The sequence below is a fragment of the Mesoplodon mirus genome, assembly GCF_964341445.2.
Source record: "Mesoplodon mirus genome assembly, chromosome: 8".
Taxonomy (NCBI): Eukaryota; Metazoa; Chordata; class Mammalia; order Artiodactyla; family Ziphiidae; genus Mesoplodon; species Mesoplodon mirus.
The window spans coordinates 19315730-19339069 of record NC_138984.1 but is presented as its reverse complement, the minus strand read 5'-3'; the positions used below and the strand labels follow the sequence as shown (position 1 = coordinate 19339069).

The 23340-nt window shown below is 56.4% G+C and overlaps 1 protein-coding gene across 1 annotated transcript; it reads left to right on the top strand.

Annotated features, from left to right (window-relative positions):
* Positions 1–6610: 6610 nt before the first annotated feature.
* On the top strand, positions 6611–19679 carry WNT6 (Wnt family member 6; the record flags this gene model as incomplete). Its single annotated transcript, XM_082631207.1, has 4 exons — positions 6611–6690; positions 16213–16433; positions 16661–16995; positions 18667–19679. The coding sequence occupies 4 exons, from the start codon at positions 6611–6613 to the stop codon at positions 19126–19128; spliced, it is 1098 nt and encodes a 365-aa protein (XP_082487333.1). The 3' UTR covers positions 19129–19679.
* Between the last annotated feature and the right edge of the window lie 3661 nt (positions 19680–23340).

Sequence of the window (23340 nt, the reverse complement as noted above, 5' to 3'; positions counted from 1 at the left end):
ACTCACAAGCAAGTGGAGGAGAAAATCAACTCTAAATGCTGTACTTTCTATAAAATAGCTGCAAAGTGCTCTGAGTGATTGGGAATTGGAAAGATTGCCTCCAACTACAGGCATTTGGGACCTTGGAGGATATGGGCACTGAGCTGGGCCAGCTGGGGCAGGAGGCAACTGAGCAGAGTGTGGAGGGGTGGGAGTGGGGGCCAGGGATTGGGGGTCTGATCAAGAGCCACGGTGAGGGGCTTCCCTGGTGGCGCAGTGGTTGAGAGTCCGCCTGCCGATGCAGGGGACAAAGGTTCATGCCCTGGTCCGGGAAGATCCCACATGCTGCGGAGCGGCTGGGCCCGTGAGCCATGGCTGCTGAGCCTGTGCGTCCGGAGCCTGTGCTGCACAACGGGAGAGGCCACAACAGTGAGATGCCCGCATACCACAAAAAAAAAAAAAAAAAAAAAAAAAGAGCCACTGTGAGCCTGGAGCTCTGGTGGAGACCACCAGGAAGATGAGGCTGTGGAGACCCCCAAAGAGCCGAACTGTGGTGGGGCCTGAATGCCACGTCAAGAAGCATGGACTTGGTTTTGTAAGAGGTGTGCTCATGGAAGTGTCACAGCAAGAAAATGGTGGGGTCGTCCTCGTGCTTTGGCAAAAGTAGCCTGAGGTCTAGATGATTCGGTGGTTTTCCTCATGTGTTCTGTGGACACATCCTCCTCTCATCTGACTGATTCTCAGAAGTGGTTGATATGATCGCCCACTGCCCATGCTCTCTTTCCTTGGCTTCTGTGAAAGCACAACGCTCCTTTCCTCCTCCTGCCTCTGTGGCTCCTCCTCAGTCTCCTTTGCAGCTTCTTCCCCTTCATCCAGCCATGAAACATGACTTCATGAAGGCTGCTCTCACTCTGCACTCTCCCCTGGGCGATCTCGGCCTGCTCTCGGCTTAATTACACCCTAACCCAGGATGACTCAGCCCCGGCCTCCCCTCTGAGCTCCAGACCCATACATCCAACTGCCTCCTCGACAGTTCCTTATGAATGTTTCGAAAGCATCTTTAATTCACGTCCCAAATTCCCCCACTGAACCTTGCCTAATGCTGGTTCTCTTCCGGCATTCCTTGACTGAGTGGACACACCACCATTCATCCTGTTGGGCCAGTTAAAATCCCAGAGGCATCTTTCCAACCTCTCCACAAGTCCATTGACCCTGCTTCCTCCACAGTGGCCAGTGCTGTCTGCTTCTTTCCTCACCTCTGCCATTGACGCAGGTGGAAGCTACAGAGGCTTTTCCGGGCCACTTAGAGCCACTGCAGAGTCTTCTAACTGATCTTCCTCCTTCCACTATGGCCCCTCTCCTACCTCCTCTTCACACTGTGGCCAGAGTCATCTTTTCGAAATGTAGACGCGACCATGTCACTCACTGCCCCAGTGAAATCTCCACTGCTTCCTATTGCTTTTTAAAAAAACATTTTGTTAAGATAACATAGAAAAGAACATAGAACAAATGTACAATTGAACACTCTTGAAAGCAACTGCCATGAAAGGAGGCAGCGTCTTGCCAGCCATCCCACTCCATGTGCCCTCAGAAGAGAACAGCCCCCTTCCCCCACCCTCCTGCCTTCTCCAGGTCCCTGTAGGGCTTTCACAAGGCTGTTCCCTCTGCTGGAAATGCTCTTCCCTCCCTGTATCTCCCAGTTAACCCCAACTTATTTTTGTGTCTCACTTGGAGGGTTCCCTCCTCAGAGGGGCTTTCTCCACCTTCCCTGACTTGATCAACCCTCCTGCTTGAGCCTCTTGCTGTGTGCTCCCTTCTCCCCTGCAGCACAGGTCAAGTTGTGGTTTTTCCACTTGTCTGTGAGGTGATATGATTAATGACCATCAGCTCCACGAGGGTGAGGGTTATATTTGCTTTTGCTCACCATTGTCTCTCCGCTGTCTAGCTGGGTGCCTGGCACATAGTATGTGTTTGATTAAAAAATTGCTGACTGCTGTCCAGGGAGAGATAGCCAGCAGACACCAACACAATTAGGGGAGAGTCTGGGTCTGGAGACCTGGATGGAGGAGGCCTGATTCCCTGAGAGGTGAGGGCTGAAACAGTGGGGATAGGTGGTGTGACCTGGAGAAGAATGATGCAGTGAGAAGAGGACGGGGACTTGTCTCTAGAACTCCCGAGGCCATACCAGTGTTCTTCCAATGCAGGAGCCACGCCTGGATGGAGATGGCTGGAGAGGCTCCTGGGCCCAACCTCTCCCGCTAGGGGCCACTGGGGCTGAGCTAAGTGGAAACAAATGTTCCCTGGCTTCCCCCCAGCCCAGTCGTGGTGGACGAGCAGTAGCCTCTCCTTCTCAGCCCCTGCTCCCCCCTCCCCCTCTTTCCAGCTCCCCTGGGTTCTTTTTCCCTTTGACTGATGGGGTGATGGGAAGGCTGGGTGCGTGGATAGGGTTGAGAGATGTGGAAGATGTGAGGCCGGTGGGCTCTGTGGGAAACAAGGTCCTGGGGTGGGGGGTTCCCTTGGATAAAGACCCAGAGGGAGTCTCAGGAAAACCTGACCTGCAAGACAGGGAAAGACTGGTTAAAGCTGAGAACCAGGCATTTGAATTCCCACTCCGGGCTGGAAAGGCACATTCTCATGATTTCAGGTGGGCTGCGAAAAGCTGGAGTAAAGCATCTGGGATTCAGAAGGGTGAGGAAAGTGATTCTCTCTTTTTTCTCTTTTTTCTTCCCTCTGTCTCTCTAGAGGGCTGGCCTTTCCTCTCTCTGTTCTCCTGGGACCCAGAGACCTAGCTCCCTGAGGAATTCTCAAGTCCAGTCACCACCCTGAAGGAATGAGAGTTAGGTCCCATTGCTGGGGAAGGAGGGAGGGAGGATAGTAGGGAGGGACAGAGAGAGGGAGGTGATTGGGAGGGGAAGGGTCACAGGCCCAAATTCCTGGGCTCCTGCAGCTTCAGTCATTCTGAGAAACAAAGAAACAGAGAAAGTGATTTAGAGACAGACACAAATAGAGACCAAATTATGGAGATGGGAGAGACGTGAAAAGACACACAGAAAGACAGTGAGAGAGAGAATCCGACAGACAGAGGGCTCTGCTTTCCCCTGCAGCGATTCTGATGTTATCTGTCTCCAGCTGCCTCTCTCCCTCTCCACAGTCCCCACCTCTGCCCCTCCTTCCTCTCCAACCCCACAGCCAGACACCCCTGTCTCTCCTTCCCCACCTCTCTTTTGCGACAAGGCCTAGACCTAAGGCAGAGAGATGGGGAAAGAGGTGGAGGGGGCCCAGAGGACAGAGAGAGAGGGATCAGAGTGGCACCACCCCATTCATGCTGCAGAGGTGGTGTGTGTGTGTGCATTTGTGTGTGCATGTGGTCTCCAGGGAAGCAGGCGTGTGTCTCAGCCTGAGCCAGCCCACCTGTGTGTCCATCCATACCTGTGGGTGAAAGTTACCCAGCATTGTCTAGGAGAGGTGAGGGAGTCCTGTGGTTTCTGTGGGGTATCTGGAAGCCTGTGCCCAGCTGTGGGTGTGTATGAGTGTGCATGCGTGTGCATGCATCTTGATCTGTCTTTGTGTGCCTCTGGCTCCATCTCCTAGTTTCCCAGCCCTGCTCCGTGGAGGGTCTTCTAAAGTGACAGTGATGGACTGAAGCCTCAGGAACATCTGAACTCATCTCTCTGAAGGCTTGAGGGCTTAAGGGCAGAAGTCATGGCTCTAGCTCTGACCAGAGGCCAGCCAACCCCTCGATGAGGTGCAGAGAAGGCAGAAGGCAGTGGGCAGAGGAGAGGTTGCCCTTGGAACAGGGGCCCTGGGAATTGGGACTTCAGGAGGTCTGCCCATCACAGACTGCAGCCCACCCCTCCCCCTGCCCCAGTGCTTCTGCAGGCACTACTGGGCCGGCTGACTCTGGAATGGGATTCAGGGGTGCATTGGTGGGGGGAGCAGGAGGGCTTGGGGAGTCCAGAGATGGCCAAATATTCTACAAGGTCTGGCCAGAGAGAGTACTGCCGGAGGGGTGGGGCCTTCTGCGTGTGTTTGTAGGAAAGGTGGGGGGTGGGGGCAGAAAGGCTGCCTGCGGGGGAGAAGGCTTCTTGGCAAACGCCCCAGTTTCCTGAGCTGATCCCTGCTCCCTGCCACTGCTCCCAATTCTGTTGTTTCAATAACATCATTTTTATCCACCCCACAGAGAGACCGTGTCTTTGGAGGGGGAGGGGAGGGGCAGGGCTAGGGCATGAGGGGGTGGTAATGGAGAGAGGCTGGGGTCTGGAGGCAGCAAGGACTAGATTTGGGGCGATCCCTCCTCAGGCAGAGGCAGGGCGGTCCCAGAGCCCTGGTCCCCTGATGACAAAGACAAATACATTAAAATTCTTGCCTCGGAGAAGAATGCAGGATAGGGAGAGCATTTCATAATCTGCAATAACAGTAGCAGGGTGGGGGCGGGGGGCCGGGGGGCAGGGGGTTCAGAACCCCGGCAGTGGTCCCCAGGGGGTTGGTCGTTGGCCACCTGCAGCCTCCAGGGACCCCCAGAGCCCTCCAGCCGCCTGTTCAGCACCATCTGGCCTGAGTGTGTGCCCAACCTGGGCATGTCATTGAATGTGCAGGGTCTGGAGTTGGCATTGCCCTGCAGCAACAGCAACTGTGTGTAAAATTAAGAGGTGCAGGGGCTGTGTATGGCATCTGGATGCTCTTAAGGGCTAAAATGGGAGGGGCTGCACTTGGGCCATGCCCCCCTGGCTATCTCCCTCAGCCACTAGCCCCCTTCTCTAGAACGTTCCAGCACTCTGACCAGAACTCTCAGTACCCAGTACAAGGAATTAGGCTGACTCAACCTGGACACCAGGGCCCTGGGGTGGGGCTCCCAGCAAAGCCAGGGGCTTCCCTATGTGCCTAGGCCAATGTTTCTCCGTTTCCTTTCTCTTCTCCACTTGCTCATCCTTCCCTTCCCAGATCTGCCTCCTCCCCTGGGATAGGCATCTGTGGTCTTTTATTGCATCCCCAGCCCATCTTGATCCACTTGTGCCCGCACTCGGAATCTTGCCTTCTCTCTGCTCACCGGGGTGTTTCTCTTATTTCTTTTGGCAGTGGCCTCATTCCCCAAGTTCAGGTGCTCCCCCACCCCATTCCAGAAGACCAGGAGCTTTCTTCTAGGGCCTGAAGTTTCTGCCACACGGGCTTGAGGTCCTCTGTCTGTCCTCTCCACCCAGGAGCACCCTTACAGCTTGATGGCTGCTCTGGATAGTGGTGGTAGGGAGACTGGCCTTTGCTGTGGAATGTCCTGCACCACCTGTCCCTCGGCATCCCTGGGGCACACGGGGCCAGAGGGAGGAGCAGGGACTACAGCTCCCCGCCAGCCCGCTTGGTGTGATGAATGGAGCTGTCCTTCCTCCCCACGGGGGCCTTTGATCTCCCCCCCCCGTGGGGAGGGGGCCAGGGGCATCAAAGACATTTTTGTGGCATTAGAGAATCAGATAAACGCCATCTCACCTGCAGCTGGCCCTCCCACCCGCTCTGGCCCCGGCCAAGTTGGGGGGAGCGGCCTGAAGCAGGGACCCACGGACCCACGAGGCCCGGCTGCAGCGAGTTCTGACCCTTCACTCTCTTGGAAGTCTGCAAGCTCCACTCTGTCGCTCGCCTACACGTGCGAGCGGTGGATCGCAGGCCATAAAGAGGTTCTCTTGCTGTCTCCTCTCCCCTCCGCACCTCCTCCCCTGAACTCGGGCCTGATGAGGCGGGGGCTGGGGAGGAGAGTGGAGGCCTAGCGCTTCCTCCCGTGCTCAGGGAAAGGCTGAAAGAGGGGCGTGCGGCGCGGAGGCCGGGTCCGGTGAGAGGTGACCCCTCCGGAGTGTGCCCATCGGGCCGTCGAGTTCGACACCCCTACCCGGAGCACCCAGCGCCCGGGGCCAACTTCCTCTCCTGGCCCCCGCTCCAGCATCCCACTCCGCACCGCCCCCCAACCCAAACTCCCTCATTCCTGGGAAGTTTTCTCTCTTTACAGTCAACAAACCTGTCAAACGTCTCCCTTCCAGCCCGTCCCCCATTCCTCAGCTCCTTTTCCTTCCCCCGCTAACCCTTCTCCACCCTTCTTCCCCGCCCCTCCTTGCCCCCGACTCCGGGCGGCGGCCGGGGGCTCCCAGGCGGTGAGAGGCGAGGTGAGGGGGCGAGGCGGGCGGGTCCCCCAGCCACGAGCGCGCTCGGGCCCCGCCCCGGGACCTCGCTCCCGCCCTCCGCTGAGCTCCGCGCCCGCCGCCCCGGGGCGCTCGGCTCCATCCCGAGAGTCCCGCCGCCTGACTGTCGCAACTGCCATCCCCGCGGCCCCCCTGCCCCCCGCCCCCGCCCCGGACCCGCTCCCCTCCCACCCCCACCCCCACCCCCGGCTCTGATTTCTTCTCCCGAGCGAGCTCGGCAGGAGACACAGGCGCTGGCTGCCCCGTCCGCTCTCCGCCTCCGCCGCGCCCTCCTCGCCCGGGATGGGCCCCCCCGCCGCCGCCGCCGCCGCCGCCGCCGCCGCCGCCGGAGCCATCGCCTCCCGGCCGCCGCCGCCGTCGCCGCGCTCGCCCTGAAGCCCGGGCCCCCGCGCGCACCGGCTGGCCCCGTAGCCTCGTCCCCTGGCCGCCCCGGCCCGCGGAGAGCTGTCACGATGCAGCCGCCCGCGCCCTCCCGCCTGAGGCTGCTGTTCCTGCTGCTCCTGTGTCCGGCGCACGTCGGCGGACTGTGGTGGTGAGTACTGCGTCTGACTGTCCCCGCGGGGCTCCTGGAGCTCGAAGGTGGGGACCTCGGGACCGATAGTGGGGCTCTGAATTGCGCTCCTGCCGCCTCCGGGCTCTACCTGTGCGCAGAGCCCAGCCGCCGGGCAGCTGGAGACGTGAGGGGGAGGTGCGTGCCGCTCCTGCCAGCCTCCTCCAGGGGCACTTCTGAACTGCCACTTAGATGTGCCCGCACACCCCCGCTCCCCCCTTACATTCTACTGTATTTCCTTCTCCTGTGTCCCACCCCAGGTTATGCACCCAATCCAGGTCACCAAGGAATTGGGAGATGGGTAGGAAAGACATCGGGGAGACGGGCAAGATCTGTAGTCTGAGATCCGAATAAAAGAGCCTGTGAGGAGGGCTTTGGATTTAGGGGAGGGGGGCTGGATTTGGGGAAAAGAGGGGAACAAGGTGGGAAGCCACAGGCAGGAAGACTCAAACAGCTGCCTCTTCCCCTCCCTGCTTTGCCCACAAACCCACCAGCTTCTGTCTGGACTCCTCCAGAGTGGGCGGTAGGGGCGGGAAAGGGAGTGTAAAGGGGAAACCGAGTCAGAACCTTAGCTTTCTCTACTTCCTCCTCCCCGACCAAAGAGGAGGAAAGGCAGGAAGGGACCCAAGCCTATGCCCTTCCATATGTAGGGGTCATGGGTGAAAAAACGTGCAGCTCGGGACGTACTGTGGAACCGTGGAGGGTCCTGGAGGGAGGGAGGGAGGCCTGGCCAGCCAAGGGTTGGGGACGTCTTCCCAGACATAGCCTCTCGACTTGGCCCTAGCTAGAGCAGACGCCTAGGCAGCTAAGGTTGAGGGAACTTTGAGTCTTGGGAGGTGGACAGAGGCTGGGGAGGTGGGTGCCCGGCCGGGACCGCTCAGAGATCCGGATCCCGTAGACTTTTTTTTCCTTCTCAGTCTCAGGAGCAGCAAAGACCCGCCCGGAATAGTTGTGTTTAGAAAGGAGGGACTTGGACAATACCGCTGGTGCATCAGCCAATCGTAAGAAGGCAAGGTCTTATCTATTTGCATATCACCATGTCACTGGCTGGATTCTCTACCCTCCACTCCTCTCCCACCCCGGGATTTGGAAGAAGGGGTGGGGCAGGCAGATCCCTCTCTTCTAGGAAGATAGCTGGATGCCCACACAGGGAGCTGCTGGCCACCATCCCACTTCCATGTTGTGGGAGAGAAGTCCCTCAGGGTGTCGCTGAGGGGACAAACTGAGGACGACCTAGGTCCTGGCTAGGGAACATGCGTCCTTTGATCCTGACTTAGAATAATGCAGTAGCAGCTTTGAAATAGACAGACCTGAGATCTAATCTCCCCCATTTGTTAAGTCTGTGACTTTGGACAAGCCACTTCTCCCTGCTCCCAGATGTCTCAACTGTAGAATAGGGAGTCAGTCCCCCTAGCTGGCAGGCTCCATAGGAGGATTATGTGGGATGACCTGCAACATAATTGGACATTAGGAGGTGCTCCTAAATGTAAGTCTCCTCCTCAACACCCCAGGTTCTGGCCAGAGTCCCCATGGGTGAAAAGGGGGATTAATTTAAATGTTAAATCCAGGGTCCCCAGCAAAATTTTATAAAGGGATCTCTATCTCTTGTTCCCCGTGCACACCTTTCCTAACTTTGCCCTTCCTCAAGGTATGGGGACAGGGGTCTCTCCCCGATGGCTGTTGCCTTCCCTTCCCCCTGCCCCATTTGTCCCAATTTTCTCATCCTTCCAGTTAAAAATACCACTTCCTCCATGAAGCTGTCTCTCTGTCTTCCCTCCCTTGCCTTCTCTGTGCTCCCACTGCACTCCATGCATTGGGCAACTATTGCCAGTTATGCATTTCACTGACAACCATCTCCTCTTGGGTCTCTTTTCCCTGCTCCTGGAAGGCCAAGCGTTTGTCTTTAGGGCCCTGAAGACTGAAGGTGCTGGGGACAGTTTTATGGAGTGTTGCTGAGTTCATCTTTCTGGGGTTTGTATCCATGGGGGTTCCTTTGTTTAGGAAGGGCTGTTGGGTGGGAGCCACACCAGAGGGAGAGAGACTTGGTCCCTTGGAGACTGACCCTGAAGCTGGAAAGCAGGGAGTGGGGGAGGAGGTGAGGAAGGCAGGTGTGGGAGAACACAGAGGCCTTCATGGCCACAGCTGCAGGGCGAGCCGGGTGAAGAGTGAGGGGTTGGGATGATAAGGTGTCTGGCGAATGCCTCACTCAGATGCTTCTGAGAGGCTCCTGTCATTCCTTGCCCCCCACCCTGGAGGCTTCACCATAAGTAAGAGCTTCTTCAGGCCAGGAGATTCTAGGCCGCTCCCTGATGTCTAGGACTGGTTTGCTGGACCTCTTCTCTCTGCTTCTCAGAGAAGCCAGGCCAGAGCTCTAGCGGTGGACAGGAAAGCAGCTGGCCTCACAGCAGCCCACTGAAGTCCAGGCTGACATTCTAGCAGCAGCCAGGCTGGGAGGAGACAGGACCCCAGGAACTCTGAGCGACTGGACTGTCCCGGTTAGGAAAGGAGGGTCCTGGAGGAGAGCGGCCCAGGCCCTGGAATAGGCTCAGGGACCCGGCTCCAGGTCCCGGAGAAGTTTCCCTTCCACTTTCTTTCCCCCTCCCCCAACTTCTCCGATGCAATGCATGCTTTCTAAACTCTGCCTCTGGCCTCTGTCTGTCTCTCTCCCATCTGTAACCATATCTTTGTGAATTGCAGAATCCCAGATTCCAGGACACTGGCCAGGCTCTCCTGAGGTCATCTTGTCCAGCTTACTGCCTCCAGGCCATCCAGCCTATGCTCTGGCCCTGACAGATCCCGTTCTGGTCACCAGCTCCCACCTCTCCTATCCTGCTCCCTGCCCCCCTTCCATCCTCCCCCAGGAAGTTCTTCTCAATGTCTGACCCATCCTTATTTATACCTCCAATCAGTGGATGTAGAAAATAGCTCACTCTCACAGAATAGCCAGATCAATCTCCCTTCTTCTCCCTTCCTCTTTCCTCTTTCTGTTTTATAGTTTCTATGAAGGAAACTAACCCTCCCCTTGTTCCACTAGGAAAAGCACCACTCAGTCTCACTCCCTTCCCCCATCTCATCTTGCCTCCCTTCCCTATGGAAACAGGAACAGACGCCTAGGACAGCCTCACCTCTGGTCCCTCGGGGAAGCAGGGAAAGGACCCAGGCTTCTTCCCGACACCCCGGTTTTCCAGTTGTGACCCCCCCCAACCCTTTCCCATCCCCTCCTCCTCTGGGGCCCCTGACCCTTCATGGGCACTCCTGTGACTGGCCCCCACAGGCTCAGGATGGGGCGGGGGTGGGGTGGCCGTCCAGCACCCTCTCCAGGCCTCCCGCCTTGGCAGCTTCCCCTGGAGGGAGACAATGGGGCTGTGAGCAGAAAAGGGCAGGGGCAAAAGGAGGCTGGCTCGATCCAGGCCAGAGCGTGCCCTGAGCCCACCAGAGTCCTGGCACTGTGACATTTCCTGCAGGGTGCAGCCCCCTCCTGCCCCGTTCTCATCAGAAGCCAGGAGTTGGCGGGGGGAGGTCAGTGGGAGGCTTGATCACCAGGGCCCAGTGAGGGGGATTCCAGAGTGTGTACTTTGATGGAGAAATCCAGCTGTGGAGGGGACGAGGCGAGGGTGGGGCCAGGCCTCGGTCAGGCTGGCAGGAGGGCACCCAGCCAGCCAGAGCAGGAGGCTCTGGGGAACGCAGAAGCCGGCCCCTGGGGGCTGGAGAGGGCGCCCTCTAGCCTGCACCTTCCTTCCTGCAGGGGGCGGGGGGGGGGGGATGAGATCTTGGGTACTTCCCCTGGACTGCCTGAGGAAGAGCTCAGGGAGGGAAAGGTCACTGGGAGGGTTCTTCACCCGCTTTCCACCTGGCCTCTTTGGCTGGTTTCTCCAGCTCGGAGCCCTCTGTTTAATCCAGAAATTAGATCTAGAAAGGACTTAGAGATCATCTGGTCCAATCTTCTCACTTACAGGGAGAACTCTAGCCAAAGCTCAGGGACAGGAGGTGACTTGCCCAAGGCCCCCCAGAATGCAAGTCGCTGAGGGTTGGGACCGGGAGCCCACCTCCTGCTGAGTACCGCACCCTTGTGTGCTGTGGGGCTCAGGAAAGGGGTACAGGGTCTTCCACGGGCCCCTTCTGCTCCCCCATCCCCACCCTCACACAGTGCTCCCCACCTCAGCGTGGGAGAACAGAAGGCACATGACGGATGCTCACCAGGATATCCAGCGGATGGTCACTGTGTCCATGCCTTTGCCTCCCACAGCCCTGACCAATGGGAAGCCCTCTTCTGCCATGAAGTCATTCAGGGCAGGGAAAGCCCCTGCCTCTTCTGAGAGCAATGAGGAGGAGAGAAGTGTGAGGAGGTGGGAAGAGCAGCACCCAGCACGGGGCAGAGAGAAGCAGACTGGGCTGGGGTGGTGGGGGGCCGTGGGGAGGCAGGGGTTAATGGAGCTGGGGCATCACGGGCTTTGATGTGGTGGTCGGGGAGGGGGAGCAGTAATTACCGAGTTAGACAGAGCAGGACAGGACAGGCGGGCTGGGCACAGGCCCGGGCCCAGCTGCCTCGGCAGCCGTCAGGCAACATTTTTCTGCCCCTTCTCCACCACCCACCTCCCCCACCCCTGTGCAGCCCCCGCCCACGGCCCCAGGGCTCAGGGCTCCCTCTGCTGGCTCTTGGGAGTGAGGGTCGGACTAAGGAGTGTGGGGAACTAGCGGGGGGCTGGCTGTGAGACCCTTCAGAGGAGCAGGCATGAGAAGGATCTGTGTGATCCTCTCGGCCTCAAGAATCCACCGACCGAGGAACGCTCGATGGGGAAGGGAGGGGTCCTGGAGGGTGCTCCTGGTCCACGGGCTGGGCTGACAGGGGAGGAGGAGACACTGGGATCCAGGCTAAGTTAGGGCAGAGAGCTGGAGAAAAGCATGTTCTCAGGAATTCACAAACGCTGCCTGATTGCTGTGCGCTGTGCAGGCCCAGGAGATGATTAAGGGTGTGAATGGGAAGACAAAACACTTGTGGAAGTCCACTCTCTGGGCAGGCTCTTTTCACATGTAACCTGGGAAGTAGGCAGGTATCATTTATTTCCATTTTACAGTTGAGGACACTGAGGCTCTGAAGGTTAAGTCTCATCATCCGTTCAACCAATGATAAGTGCCAGCTTCCCTTGCTAGGGACTTGCCAACATCATAGAACCAGCAAATGGCAGAGCCCAGATCCAAACCCAAGTCCGATGGATCTTTAGACCCCTGAGTGTGTTCTGCTAATGACGTTTACTTCTTCCTGAGGGCCTTGTCTCGAATGAGTTCATATCTAATTGGAGAGAGAAGACAAGAAAACATGACAAAATAATTATGCCCCTCGCAGCATAACAAGCACCCCCCAAATGAGTGACACTTGGAGTGATGCAAGTTGGGGAGGTCAGTGAGGGCTGGGGCCCAGGGGAGGCTCCTTAGAGCAGGTGGGATCTGTGGTGAGTTTGGAGAGATGCTGGGTGAGATTTTGATGACTTAGGGGTGGCGAGGGGAGGCTCTGAGTTAGCCAACCCTGCTCAGAGTAAGGGCTATGTGGAGGATGGCATGCGAGGCCACACGAAGTATCCGAAGACCTCAGGTGGCCGTTTCCTCCAGTCCCTTTGGGGTTTTTTTTGCGGTACGTGGGCCTCTCACTGTTGTGGCCTCTCCCGTTGCGGAGCACAGGCTCCGGACGCGCAGGCTCAGCGGCCATGGTTCACGGGCCCAGCCGCTCCACGGCATGTGGGATCTTCCCAGACCAGGGCGCGAACCCGCGTCCCCCGCATCGGCAGGCATATTCTCAACCACTGCGCCACCAGGGAAGCCCCCTTTGGTTTTTAAAATATTCACCTAAATTTCTTGCAGCGGGGATCCCTCCACTGAGTGGCCAGGGTCAGTCACCTCTCTTCTCATCTTGCTCACCTGTACAATAAGGGTGAAGTGGGTGGAGCTGGACTAGAGTATCTCTGACATTCTCTTCCACCCTCTGAATCCAGGGATGGAAAGGTAAGTTAGGCCAGAAACCCGGGCCTCCAAGGCTTAGATCTACAGATGTTGTCAGTAGGAACTGGCTGGCTCCTGATGCCACCTCACTTGGCTATTTATTCTGCCAACCAAGGTCCCTGGGAGGGAGATCTTGGCACAGGCCATGCCAGCTAGAATGGCCAAACCCAGGCTTGTCCCATCTTGTCTACATACTGATTTCTTTTAGGGTTAGTCTTGTTTTTTCCATGCTGGAGTGGCTATTTGTTTAGGATCTCAGATCCTACATGTTATATAGTATATATTTCCTACCACCACTGTGCTCCAGCCACCGCCCCCACTCCAAACACGCAGATGCTCCCAAACGGGCACATCCTCTCTGGGCTGATCTCAGACCAATGCTAACTCAGAGGCCCCAACAGCAGAGTTCATTCCCTAAGGAAGCAGAAGGGAAGAAAGGAGGGTAAAGGAAGAAGGGAGATGGGGGAATTCTTTCTTGATGCTGTTAAAGATGGTGTTAAAGTTAGAGGGGGATATTCAAGCCTCTCTTGCCAACTCCTCATTTTTCTGAAGCCCAGAGAGGGAACTGATTTGCCCAGAGTGGCTCAGCTCACCCAGAGCTGACAGAGACCAGGGTACAAAAGCGGGGCCTGTTGTTTTGCCCGATGCTCCTCTGTCAGTCCCCTTCGGAGTTTCCTTTCCTGTGACTTGAAGATGGGAGTGAGGACAGGAGGGCAGGGAGCAAGCTAGTCCCTTGGGATTCTAGCCACTACTATTGCCCATCCCTCCTCCTGACTGGCTTGTAAACAAGTCTGGTTCCCAGGCAGCCAGCCAGCCTGGGGAGCCAGACCCGGACCAGAAACTGACTCTGGGGCAGCCCCTCAACACTGTGAAGGGCCAGCCAGCCCCACTTCCTGGAGGGCCCTGCCCCTCATGCTCCTCTTTATTCCTCTCCTATCTCAAGCTCCTGGGAAAAAGACAAGGTCAAGAGGTTTTTCCCTTTCTTGCCTGCATACCCACACCGTCTCCTACTTTCCTAGTGCAGGAGGAGGGAGAGGAGAGGGATAGGGCAGAGTAACCTTGGGAAGATAAGGCCAGTCAGCCTTGGGAAAGCAGGGAGTTAGCGGAGGGCAGGATTGGGGAGGGGGGAGTGGGGAACTTAGCAGCATGGGGGCGGGGTGGGGGAAGATGGGTTTGCAGGGCCCCAGACTCCCAGGTGGAGCTCTGGACATGCAGGTGGCAGAAGAGGAGCTGGACAGCTGTGGACAGGCCCGCTTCCCTGCCTCTGAATGCAGCTGGGGAAAAAGAAAATGTTTCAGGAAGCTAATTAGGAGTCATGAAACCACATGTGGACAGGGGCCTGGGCTCAAGTGAGGAGCTTCTCCTTAGATGGCTCATTCATTCATTCAAAAACATGTATTAGGGCTTCCCTGGTGGCGCCGTGGTTGAGAGTCCGCCTGCCGATGCAGGGGACGCGGGTTCGCACCCCAGTCCGGGAAGATCCCACATGCCACGGAGCAGCTGGGCCCGTGAGCCATGGTCGCTGAGCCTGCGCGTCCGGAGCCTGTGCTCCGCAACGGGAGAGCCCACAACAGTGAGAGGCCCGTGTACCGCAAAAAAAAAAAAAAAAAAATGCATTAAATGGTATTCATTGTAGTATTATAGTAATTGTTCATAATATGCAATTTTTCATTAAAAATGGGAGGGGGGAATACAAATTAAGTAGCTAAAAATCTCCCATGGGAGACAAAAGAAAATGAGAGTCCTAACTCTCAAGGTGCTCGCTCCATAGTCTTATCTGCCGACCTCGTACAACCATGCTGGAAGCTGCCCCCCAATCCTTTTTGTAATGAAGTGGGATAAGTAGGTGGAAGGGGGAAGGAGAGAGAGAGAGACAGACAGACAGACAGGTAAGGACAGGGTTCGGGCTGGACTTTCCCAGGCTACAGTTGGAACGCAGCGATGAGCAGGTCCTAAGCATGGAGGGAGGAAGGTCTGGACTATAAGTCTGTCCACTGAGGAGAGAACCTTGGCTCCTGGACTACTTGGGTAGGGGTGATGACAATAACCTGGTAGCATGGTGGTGTGTGTGTGTCACACGGGGTGGTAGGAGATCTTAAAGGACTGAGCTTACACATCTTCCCGCAACCACAGCTTCAAACATCTCACTCCTCAGTGTTGAGAAGTTCTAGCTTAAGACCTAAATTCCTCCTGCTGCTATGTAAGCCCATTACATCTCCTTGCTCTGGGGCCAGAACGTGCCTGGTCAGCACGTACCTACAGAGCAAATGGGGACAGTGGGGCGGATGCACACGAAGGCTAAGCTGAAAAGTAGGCCATCTTGACCTTTGGCACCTATCCACCAGCATTTTCCTCTGCATTTTCTATCTCTTGGTGCCGCTTCTCCCCACCCAAAATTTTATTCTGCCCTCTGCTAAAGGATTTTTGAGCGGTTTTAAATTACCCTCAGCCCCCAAGTGCTCAAATAAGAGCAATCCAGTTAAAGTGGTTCCACCCAGGTGTCAGTACCTAGCCAGTATAGACTTCAGGGGTATGGTGTATGGCAACCAAATGACAGCGCTCTCCTCAGAAGGAACGAAGGCTGAGAACAGAGGGATTTCTGAAAGCGTGTGGAACTTCTCAGAAGGTCTTTACCCACCAAGCCAAACAGCATCGCCTTCCCCAATCAGTTACGTTACCCCCATGCACAGGGCTTGGCTTGCTGCCATCCTGCTCTGAAAAGGTCACAGACCCTGGAGCAGGAGAAGGGTCAGTGTCATTTACTTTACAACAATGCTTCAGAGACTCAGTCCCGCGTTCCTTCCTCCTGCTCTCCTGTTCAGGGAAACAGGGGATATCAGGGTGGGAGGGCCCACTTTAGAGATCAAAGCTTCACCTTCCTATTTGACAGAAAGAGAAATCTGGGCCAGAGAGAAGGTATGACTTTCCTCAGAGGCTCCTTTCCCTGGCCACTCTAACATCCTGTGGCTTTCTATATCTCTGGGATTGCCACTACTTTTCTAGCATCAGGGCTGATCAGCTGACACATTTCCAGCTTGTGGTCCACTAAGACCAGATCCTTCTTCTCTGTCACTGTCTACTTTTCTTTGGTATCTCTTTATGATATATACTTTCTTTTCTTTGACAGCCTTCTTGATCTTTCTTTGGTTAATTTCCTCCTTGTCTCCCTTTTGGGCTAGGCCTGTTGCATTTTAACTTTGGCCTACCTGGTGCCAGGTGCCTTCACTTTGAGTCAAATTCCTATAAGGATTTATTAATGAAGATGTACATAGAAGGTTAATACTGAATCCTTGCTCTATAGCAATTTCAGTCTAGAACCTAATTAAGAGGGGACACACAAATGGAATAGTAAGAGAACCAGACAGGATAATCTCAATTTCAGTTGCAGGGAGCTGGTGGGGGAAGGGGCATGTCACAGCTCCTGGCTGTGGGCTGGGTAGGGCTGGTCTCCCTCCCCCTCACCCAAGCTCTTTGAGTTACACCCCTGATCTGCTGTTCTTTGCTTCCCAGGGCCGTGGGCAGCCCCTTGGTCATGGACCCTACCAGCATCTGCAGGAAGGCACGGCGGCTAGCAGGGCGGCAGGCTGAGTTGTGCCAGGCCGAGCCGGAAGTTGTGGCCGAGCTAGCGCGGGGCGCCCGGCTAGGGGTTCGAGAATGCCAGTTCCAGTTCCGCTTCCGCCGCTGGAACTGTTCCAGCCACAGCAAGGCCTTTGGGCGCATCCTGCAGCAGGGTCAGTGTGGGGCGGAGACCAGGAGGGGGCTGCTTTCTCTTCGCTGGGGGATCAGAGGAGAGGGTGGAGGTTTGGGTGGGCTGCCTGAGCCCCACTTCTCCCACGGGTCAAAGGGCACCCTGCCGTGATCCTGTCTCCCAACCCCTCATCACACTGCCTGGCCCACCGCATTCCCCCAGGACCCAGCTTTGGTCCTGCTGTCTGACTGCCCCTCCCCGCCCCCGCAGACATCCGGGAGACGGCCTTCGTGTTTGCCATAACGGCCGCAGGCGCCAGCCACGCGGTCACACAGGCCTGCTCCATGGGCGAGCTGCTGCAGTGTGGCTGCCAGGCGCCCCGAGGCCGGGCCCCGCCCCGTCCCCCCGGCCTGCCAGGTACCCCTGGGCCCCCGGGCCCCGTGGGCTCCCCCGACGGCAGCGCCGCCTGGGAGTGGGGAGGCTGCGGCGACGACGTGGACTTCGGGGATGAGAAGTCGAGGCTCTTTATGGACGCGCAGCACAAGCGGGGACGCGGAGACATCCGTGCGTTGGTGCAACTTCACAACAACGAGGCGGGCCGGCTGGTGAGTCTGGGCAGGGATGTATATAAGGGTGTGTGTGTGGAAATGCGTGTGTGGAAATGTGTGAGTGTGGATAGCTTTGAAAGGATGTGGGAGAGTGTGGTATGTGTGGAGGACTGAGTTTGTGGAAGGGTGTGGGGAAGTGAGGGTGTGAGTGAGGGTATGCAGTGTAGGAGTTCGTTAATGTTTGCCGGGGAGCCAGCGTGGCCGTGGGGACCACTTGGGAAGATTGGCTGGGGGCCTGGATGGGCATGTGGGAGGGGAAGTGGCCAGCCTAGAAGAGGGAGTTACCTGGGGGGCCTGGGAGGGCCTGGGGCTGATGGCCCAGTGGGCAGGGTAGGGAGGGGACACCCAGGGAAGAGGACCCAGGGCCTTTAGGGACCTCAGGTAGGGAGGACATACCTCTGAGACAGGACATGTGGGGCAAAGCTTGGGGTAGGTAGGGATCTGGCTGCCAGGGCAGGGGCAGAGGAGGGAGACAAAGGCTGGGGATGAAAGAGAGGATAGCGGCGAGGTGAAGGTATGGGGTCTGGAGGTAGGGCAGCCGGGACAAGTGGGGGAGGCCTGGAAATGGACTAAACAGGTCCAAGGGAAAATGGGCTTGGAAAGGAGAGAAGAACGAGAAGTAGATCCTGATGGTAGAAGGGGGTCAGGCAGAGGCCGGAAAGCTGTGATTGAATCTGAGCACTTAACTGGCTGCCCAGCAATCCCAGACCAGTCCCTGTCCAGAGCCCTGGCAGCCTCTCCCCTTCCCTCTGTGATGATGAGGGTCCCATGAGCTCCTGTTTAGGGACTAGAAGCAGTCTGAGTCAGATGTTTACAGGAGGCGATGGGGAGAAAGAGAAGGGGCCTGGGAGCGGAAGGGAGATAGATGTACAGGTCTGTAGATCAGGTTGGCCCCTGGACTCTGAGCTTCCGGAAATGATCTTCCTGGGGCATCTGACCCCTTAAATCTCTAGTCGGGGTGTGAGTCTTCGAGCCCAGCTTCAGACATAAATAGTAAATAAAGGGCAGGACTCCTGGGTTCCAGTTCTCAGTAGTGCATCCACAGTGGGCCCTCCTGCACCGTATGCCTCAGTTCTAGGTTGTGCTAGGGACCCCCCCCCACACACACACACATCCTATGTCTTCTAGGGTTCCGGCCTGAGGCATTGGGCGGGGGGTGAGAGGGGGACCAGAGAGGAATGTCCAGACAGGCCCACATACCTGTTGGAGAGGGTTGGGGAGGGGTGGCGGAGAGAGCCCAGGCAGCCTGCTCTGCCTGGGGCCCTGAGGAGCAGGAATGAGGGGGTTGGCCTGGCAGGAGGAATAGGGTGCGAAGCTGCCACCTTCCCCACCCCCCTCCCTCCAGGGAGAATCTCTCCCCTGCTGTCCATTATGCTTTCTCCCCCATTCCCTGGCTTTGGATCCTGGGACCTCTACGCTGCATACTGACCCCCACTCCCCACTTCTCCTACTTCTCCATCATTCCTCCTCCTCCTCTCCGGGCTGTGGGGCCCTTGATTTCCTCCTCCCCACTTTGCTCTCTCCTGCTTTGTTTGTTTGTTTTGGGTCTGCTCTTTCCTTTCTTTCACCCACCACCCTCCCCAGCTTATTTTCTGTCGGTCTTCTGGGCCTCGCCGCGTCCCGCCTTCCGGATCTGTCTCCATCCGCCCGCGCCTCTGCTCCCCGCAGGCCGTGCGGAGCCACACGCGGACCGAATGCAAGTGCCATGGCCTGTCGGGCTCATGCGCGCTGCGCACCTGCTGGCAGAAGTTGCCCCCGTTCCGCGAGGTGGGCGCGCGGCTGCTCGAGCGCTTCCACGGCGCCTCGCGTGTCATGGGCACCAACGACGGCAAGGCTCTGCTGCCCGCTGTTCGCACGCTCAAGCCGCCGGGCCGCGCTGACCTGCTATACGCCGCCGACTCGCCCGACTTCTGCGCCCCCAACCGGCGCACCGGTTCGCCGGGCACGCGCGGCCGCGCCTGCAACAGCAGTGCCCCGGACCTCAGCGGCTGCGACCTGCTGTGCTGCGGCCGCGGCCACCGCCAGGAGAGCGTGCAGCTCGAGGAGAACTGTCTGTGCCGCTTCCACTGGTGCTGCGTAGTGCAGTGCCACCGCTGCCGCGTACGCAAGGAACTCAGCCTCTGCCTCTGACCCGCCGCCCGGCTCCCCAGACTGCGCGCAGAGCCGCCTCTCGGCACCTGCGGGACCTCTGGGCGCCAGCAGGGGGCGTTGCCAGCTTTCCCCTGGGAAAGTCCATCTCCCAGGCCTCTCCGGAACCTGTGAGGCGGTGGGGCTTGAGATATACGCCCGCTCATCAAGGCCCAGGGCACCGGAGGAGCCTCCAAGGGGCGCTCCCGGGGGCTTCTGGGGGAGACTGTACAGACCTTCTCTCTCCTCGGCCCCCAGATAGAAACCAAAGAGCCAGTTTCTAGGCCTCGGAATGCGGGGCTCCTCAGAACTGCTGGCCATGGGGTGGGTGGGCGCATTTAGTATCAATAAAAATATTTAAATCAGTAGGACTGGGCCCATAGTTTGGAGGGGGGCTGCCATGGGGACAGGCTCTGAAAGGAGTGAGTAAAGGGAGATGGTTTTGGTAGAACTAGCCTCTCAGGGGTCATCACCCTGGTTCCCTATCTTCCCCCAACCGGATTGGGCTCTTCTGGCAACGAAGAGTACCAAAGCTCTCCCTTGGCATTCTTCTTGTTGTCTCTAGTACATATCTAGGGCTTGAATCTGCAGGCTGGGGGAGAACTAGGATGCCTCTTTAAAGGAGCAGACTGAGAGGGTCTAGGGAAAGAGGACCAGAAGCCTCCGGTGGTGCACTCAGTTCTCACCACAGCCCTTGTCCTAATTCTGGGGCGGGGGGTGGGGGTGGGGACACCTTTATCTGTCTTTCTGTTTCTGTGGCCCCTGGGGAATTCGAGGGTAGACTTTTAGGGCCACCCAAACTCATAGGATTAAAGCACTTTATACACTGTAGAATGTGATGAAAATGTTATTAGTAACATCAGATTTTGTTACCATCAAAACTAACTTCGCCCTCATTAACATTGAAAAGACTGCCCAGAATGGCATTTCCAATCACACTTAGAGGGAGATGAAGCAAAGTTGTCCCAGAGTTTCTCCTGGCATCCAATCACATTTCCTTCTTTCTGATTCCTCTCAGAAAGCTGATGGTGAGGGTAAAGGGACAGAAGAGGGATTGGGGGTTCTGGGTTTGCCAGAACTGGGCCTCAGGCCTCCATCTAACTCCAGAGAGAATGAGAGAGGGTGTAGCCCAATAGCTGGGATTCAGAGCTCCTAATTTTCCCACAGTCCAAATACTGCAGTGAGGGATGACTCTCCCATCAAGGTATGCAGGGCAAAGCATGAGCATTAGATTCAGACACTCTGGGTTGGAAACTAGTGCTGCTGCTTAGAGGTTTACAGTATAGGCCATGTTAGCCTCGGTTTCTTTACCAATGCAATGGGAATATCATTGTTTCAGTTATCCCTTACTGTATAACAAACAACCCCAAAGTAATTACTTCTCATGATCCTTTAGGTCAGGAATTTGTCAGGACTCAGCTGCATGGTTCTGCTCCTTATGAGAGAACTATTGGCTGTGGTCATTCACTTGGCTGATTCTGCTGGTGGTTCAGCTGGGCTGGACAGTCCAAGATGCTTCACTCATATGTGTCTAGTGCCCCAGAGCTTCTCCAGTGGCCTCCTCTCCATGTAACTAGCTTGGGCTTCCTTATGACATGGTGGCCTCAGCGTAGTCAGACTTCTTACATAAGGCTGGCTTTCAGAATAGACTGTACCAAACTTGAAGGCAGAAAATGAAAGTCTCTTCTTAAAGTCCAGGCTTTACTTAACCAGCATCACTGTCACTCCTTTTTGGTCGACACAAGTCACAGAACCAGCCAAAAGTCAAGGGAAGGGGAAACACACTCCACCTCTCAATGGGACAGTGGCAAAGAATTTACAACCATCATAATCTATCCACATCCTCATAGAATTGTGGGAAGGATTTTTTTGAGATACGCAAAGCACTTAGCATTTGACAATAATTTATGACAAATTCGTGTTTAATAAATGGTAGTTACTGTGAGAAAGGGTATAGAGAGCTGATGCTTTTGCAGGCGTTGGGCAAAGCCTGATTGCAAATGAAGATACCCAACTCAAACTAGCTTAGGCCAAAGGGAATTAATTAATGGATCTTATACCTGGGAAGTCCAGTGGTAAGTCTGAATTTCGACACAGCTGAACCCAGGGGCCCAAATGATTGATGTCATTGAACACTCTCTCTTTCTCTCTCCCTCTCTCTCTCTTTCTCTCTCTCCCTCTCTCCCCATTTTTCCCTCTCTCTCTCATCTCCTTCCCTAACCCCTCACCCCCATGTCTACTATTTCTGCTTGTCTCTGTCTCTCTTTTCACACTGTTCTTATGCTCTCCTGCTGCAGAGAGACTTCCTTTATATGGTAGCCGTATGTCTACATTCTTAGTGCGGCTGATCCAAAAAAGAATGGCTTTCCCAACAGAAGTCCTAAGGAAGCTGGGATCAGGTCACCTTGGGTCACTTGCCTATCCCTGAACTAATAACAATGTCGAGGAAAATGTACCACCATGACTGGGATTGGCAGCCCCCCTAGGACCACAGGGAATGGGGGCACAGGGAGGGCACATTTCTTCAAATAAAACAGAGGGAAGGGGAACTCATCCTGGATGTGACAGACCCTAACCATGGCTTCCAGTGCATCTTCCCTCCCCTGACAATGGCCCCGGATCCACCTGTATGACCTAGCCTAGTTCAGCCCTCAAAGATCACACTGGGGCTCCAGAGTGAAGCCTGTATGGAGAAGGGGTATAAGGCTTCAGTGACAAGGAATGGGCATCTGGGTTTGCTTCCTCCCTTCCTCCCCCTTCCTCCCTTCCTCCCCGTCCTTCCTCCCTTCCTCCCCCTCCTCCTTCCTCCCCGTCCTTCCTCCCTTCCTCCTCCTCCTCCTTCCTCCCCGTCCTCCCTTCCTTCCTTCCTCCCTTCCTCCCTTCCTTCCCCTTCCTCCCTTCCTTCCTCCCCATCCTCCTTCCTCCCCATCCTTCCTTCCTTCCTTCCTCCCTTCCTCCCTTCCTTCCCCTTCCTTCCTCCCTTCCTCCCCCTCCTCCTTCCTCCCCGTCCTCCCTTCCTTCCTCCCTTCCTCCCCCTCCTCCCTTCCTCCTCGTCCTTCCTTCCTTCCTTCCTTCTTCCTCCTGGCTCCTTCTAGTCAAATACCTGGGCTTCAGGGAAGTGTCATGGAGAACTTGGACTCAGAGTCTCTTGAACCTTGGCTAACTTACCAAGGGGGGTGGGTAGTGGAACCAGTATTGTGGGCCACATGGTGGAAAGATGAAGCACTGTAAGGATAGGGTTTTTATTCAAAGCTCTGCCTTCGCCAGCGCTCCCTGGCTGTGTACAATACTTACTGTTTTTTAAAAGTCTGCTGCACTTCTCTCAGAGGCCACCAGAGGGCGCACAGAGCCCAGCTTCCCTAATAACAGGGTTCACAGATAGGACCTGCAGGACATCTGGGGGAACTCAGAGAGTTGTGGGCAGGAGAGGGTAGGATGGAAAGGAAGTAAGGAGACCCACGGAGAGCTCGGGTCAAGTTGCTAGGGTTCCAGGCTGTCTGAGACCTCTGGGATGACCCAGATTTAGGGCTGGGATGCCTGCCTCTGTCTCTACTGCCAGGTTCCGTGGCAGGGGGGAGGGGGGTAGTGGTGGTGGTGATATGGGGTGTGTGATGCTGGATATCTTCCTCCATGATGCTAGAGAGGGAAACTGAGGCAGTGGCAGAGACTGACACCACCCCAAGCAGATTAAAAGGAATTCAGTGGAAGTAGCATGATACAGTGAAAAAAGGCCTAGTTTGCTAGCTTGACCTCTCTGAGCTTCAGTTTCCCCAGAATGAAATGAGGGTTCCTGATAGCACATTGTGAGAGTGCTTGCAGTCTTTAAACTGGCACTCACGTGTTAGCATCCATCTTCTGTGGCCAGTAGAGACTGGGAACTCCAGCAAGAGTCTGGGAACTGCCTTCTATGAAAGGTGAGAGTGATGGCCCAGGAGGCACCATTTTAACAATTATCCTGGTCCTCTTTAAGCTCAGAGACGGCTCTGCACTTTTGCACTGCTGCCTGGGAGGGGGGCTGGAAGCAGAGCTCAGAAATGCCCCATCACCTCAACCCCCCTTGCTCACCCAGCCGCTCAGCCCCAGGCACAGTCTGAACCATCGAGGTCCCCCGCTGGCTGAGTGGTGGGGGAATGTGGAACTGGGGAGATGGGGGAAGAGCACAGAGGCACTCCAGATGTGTGTGTGACCACATCAGGAACAGTTGGAACACAGGCA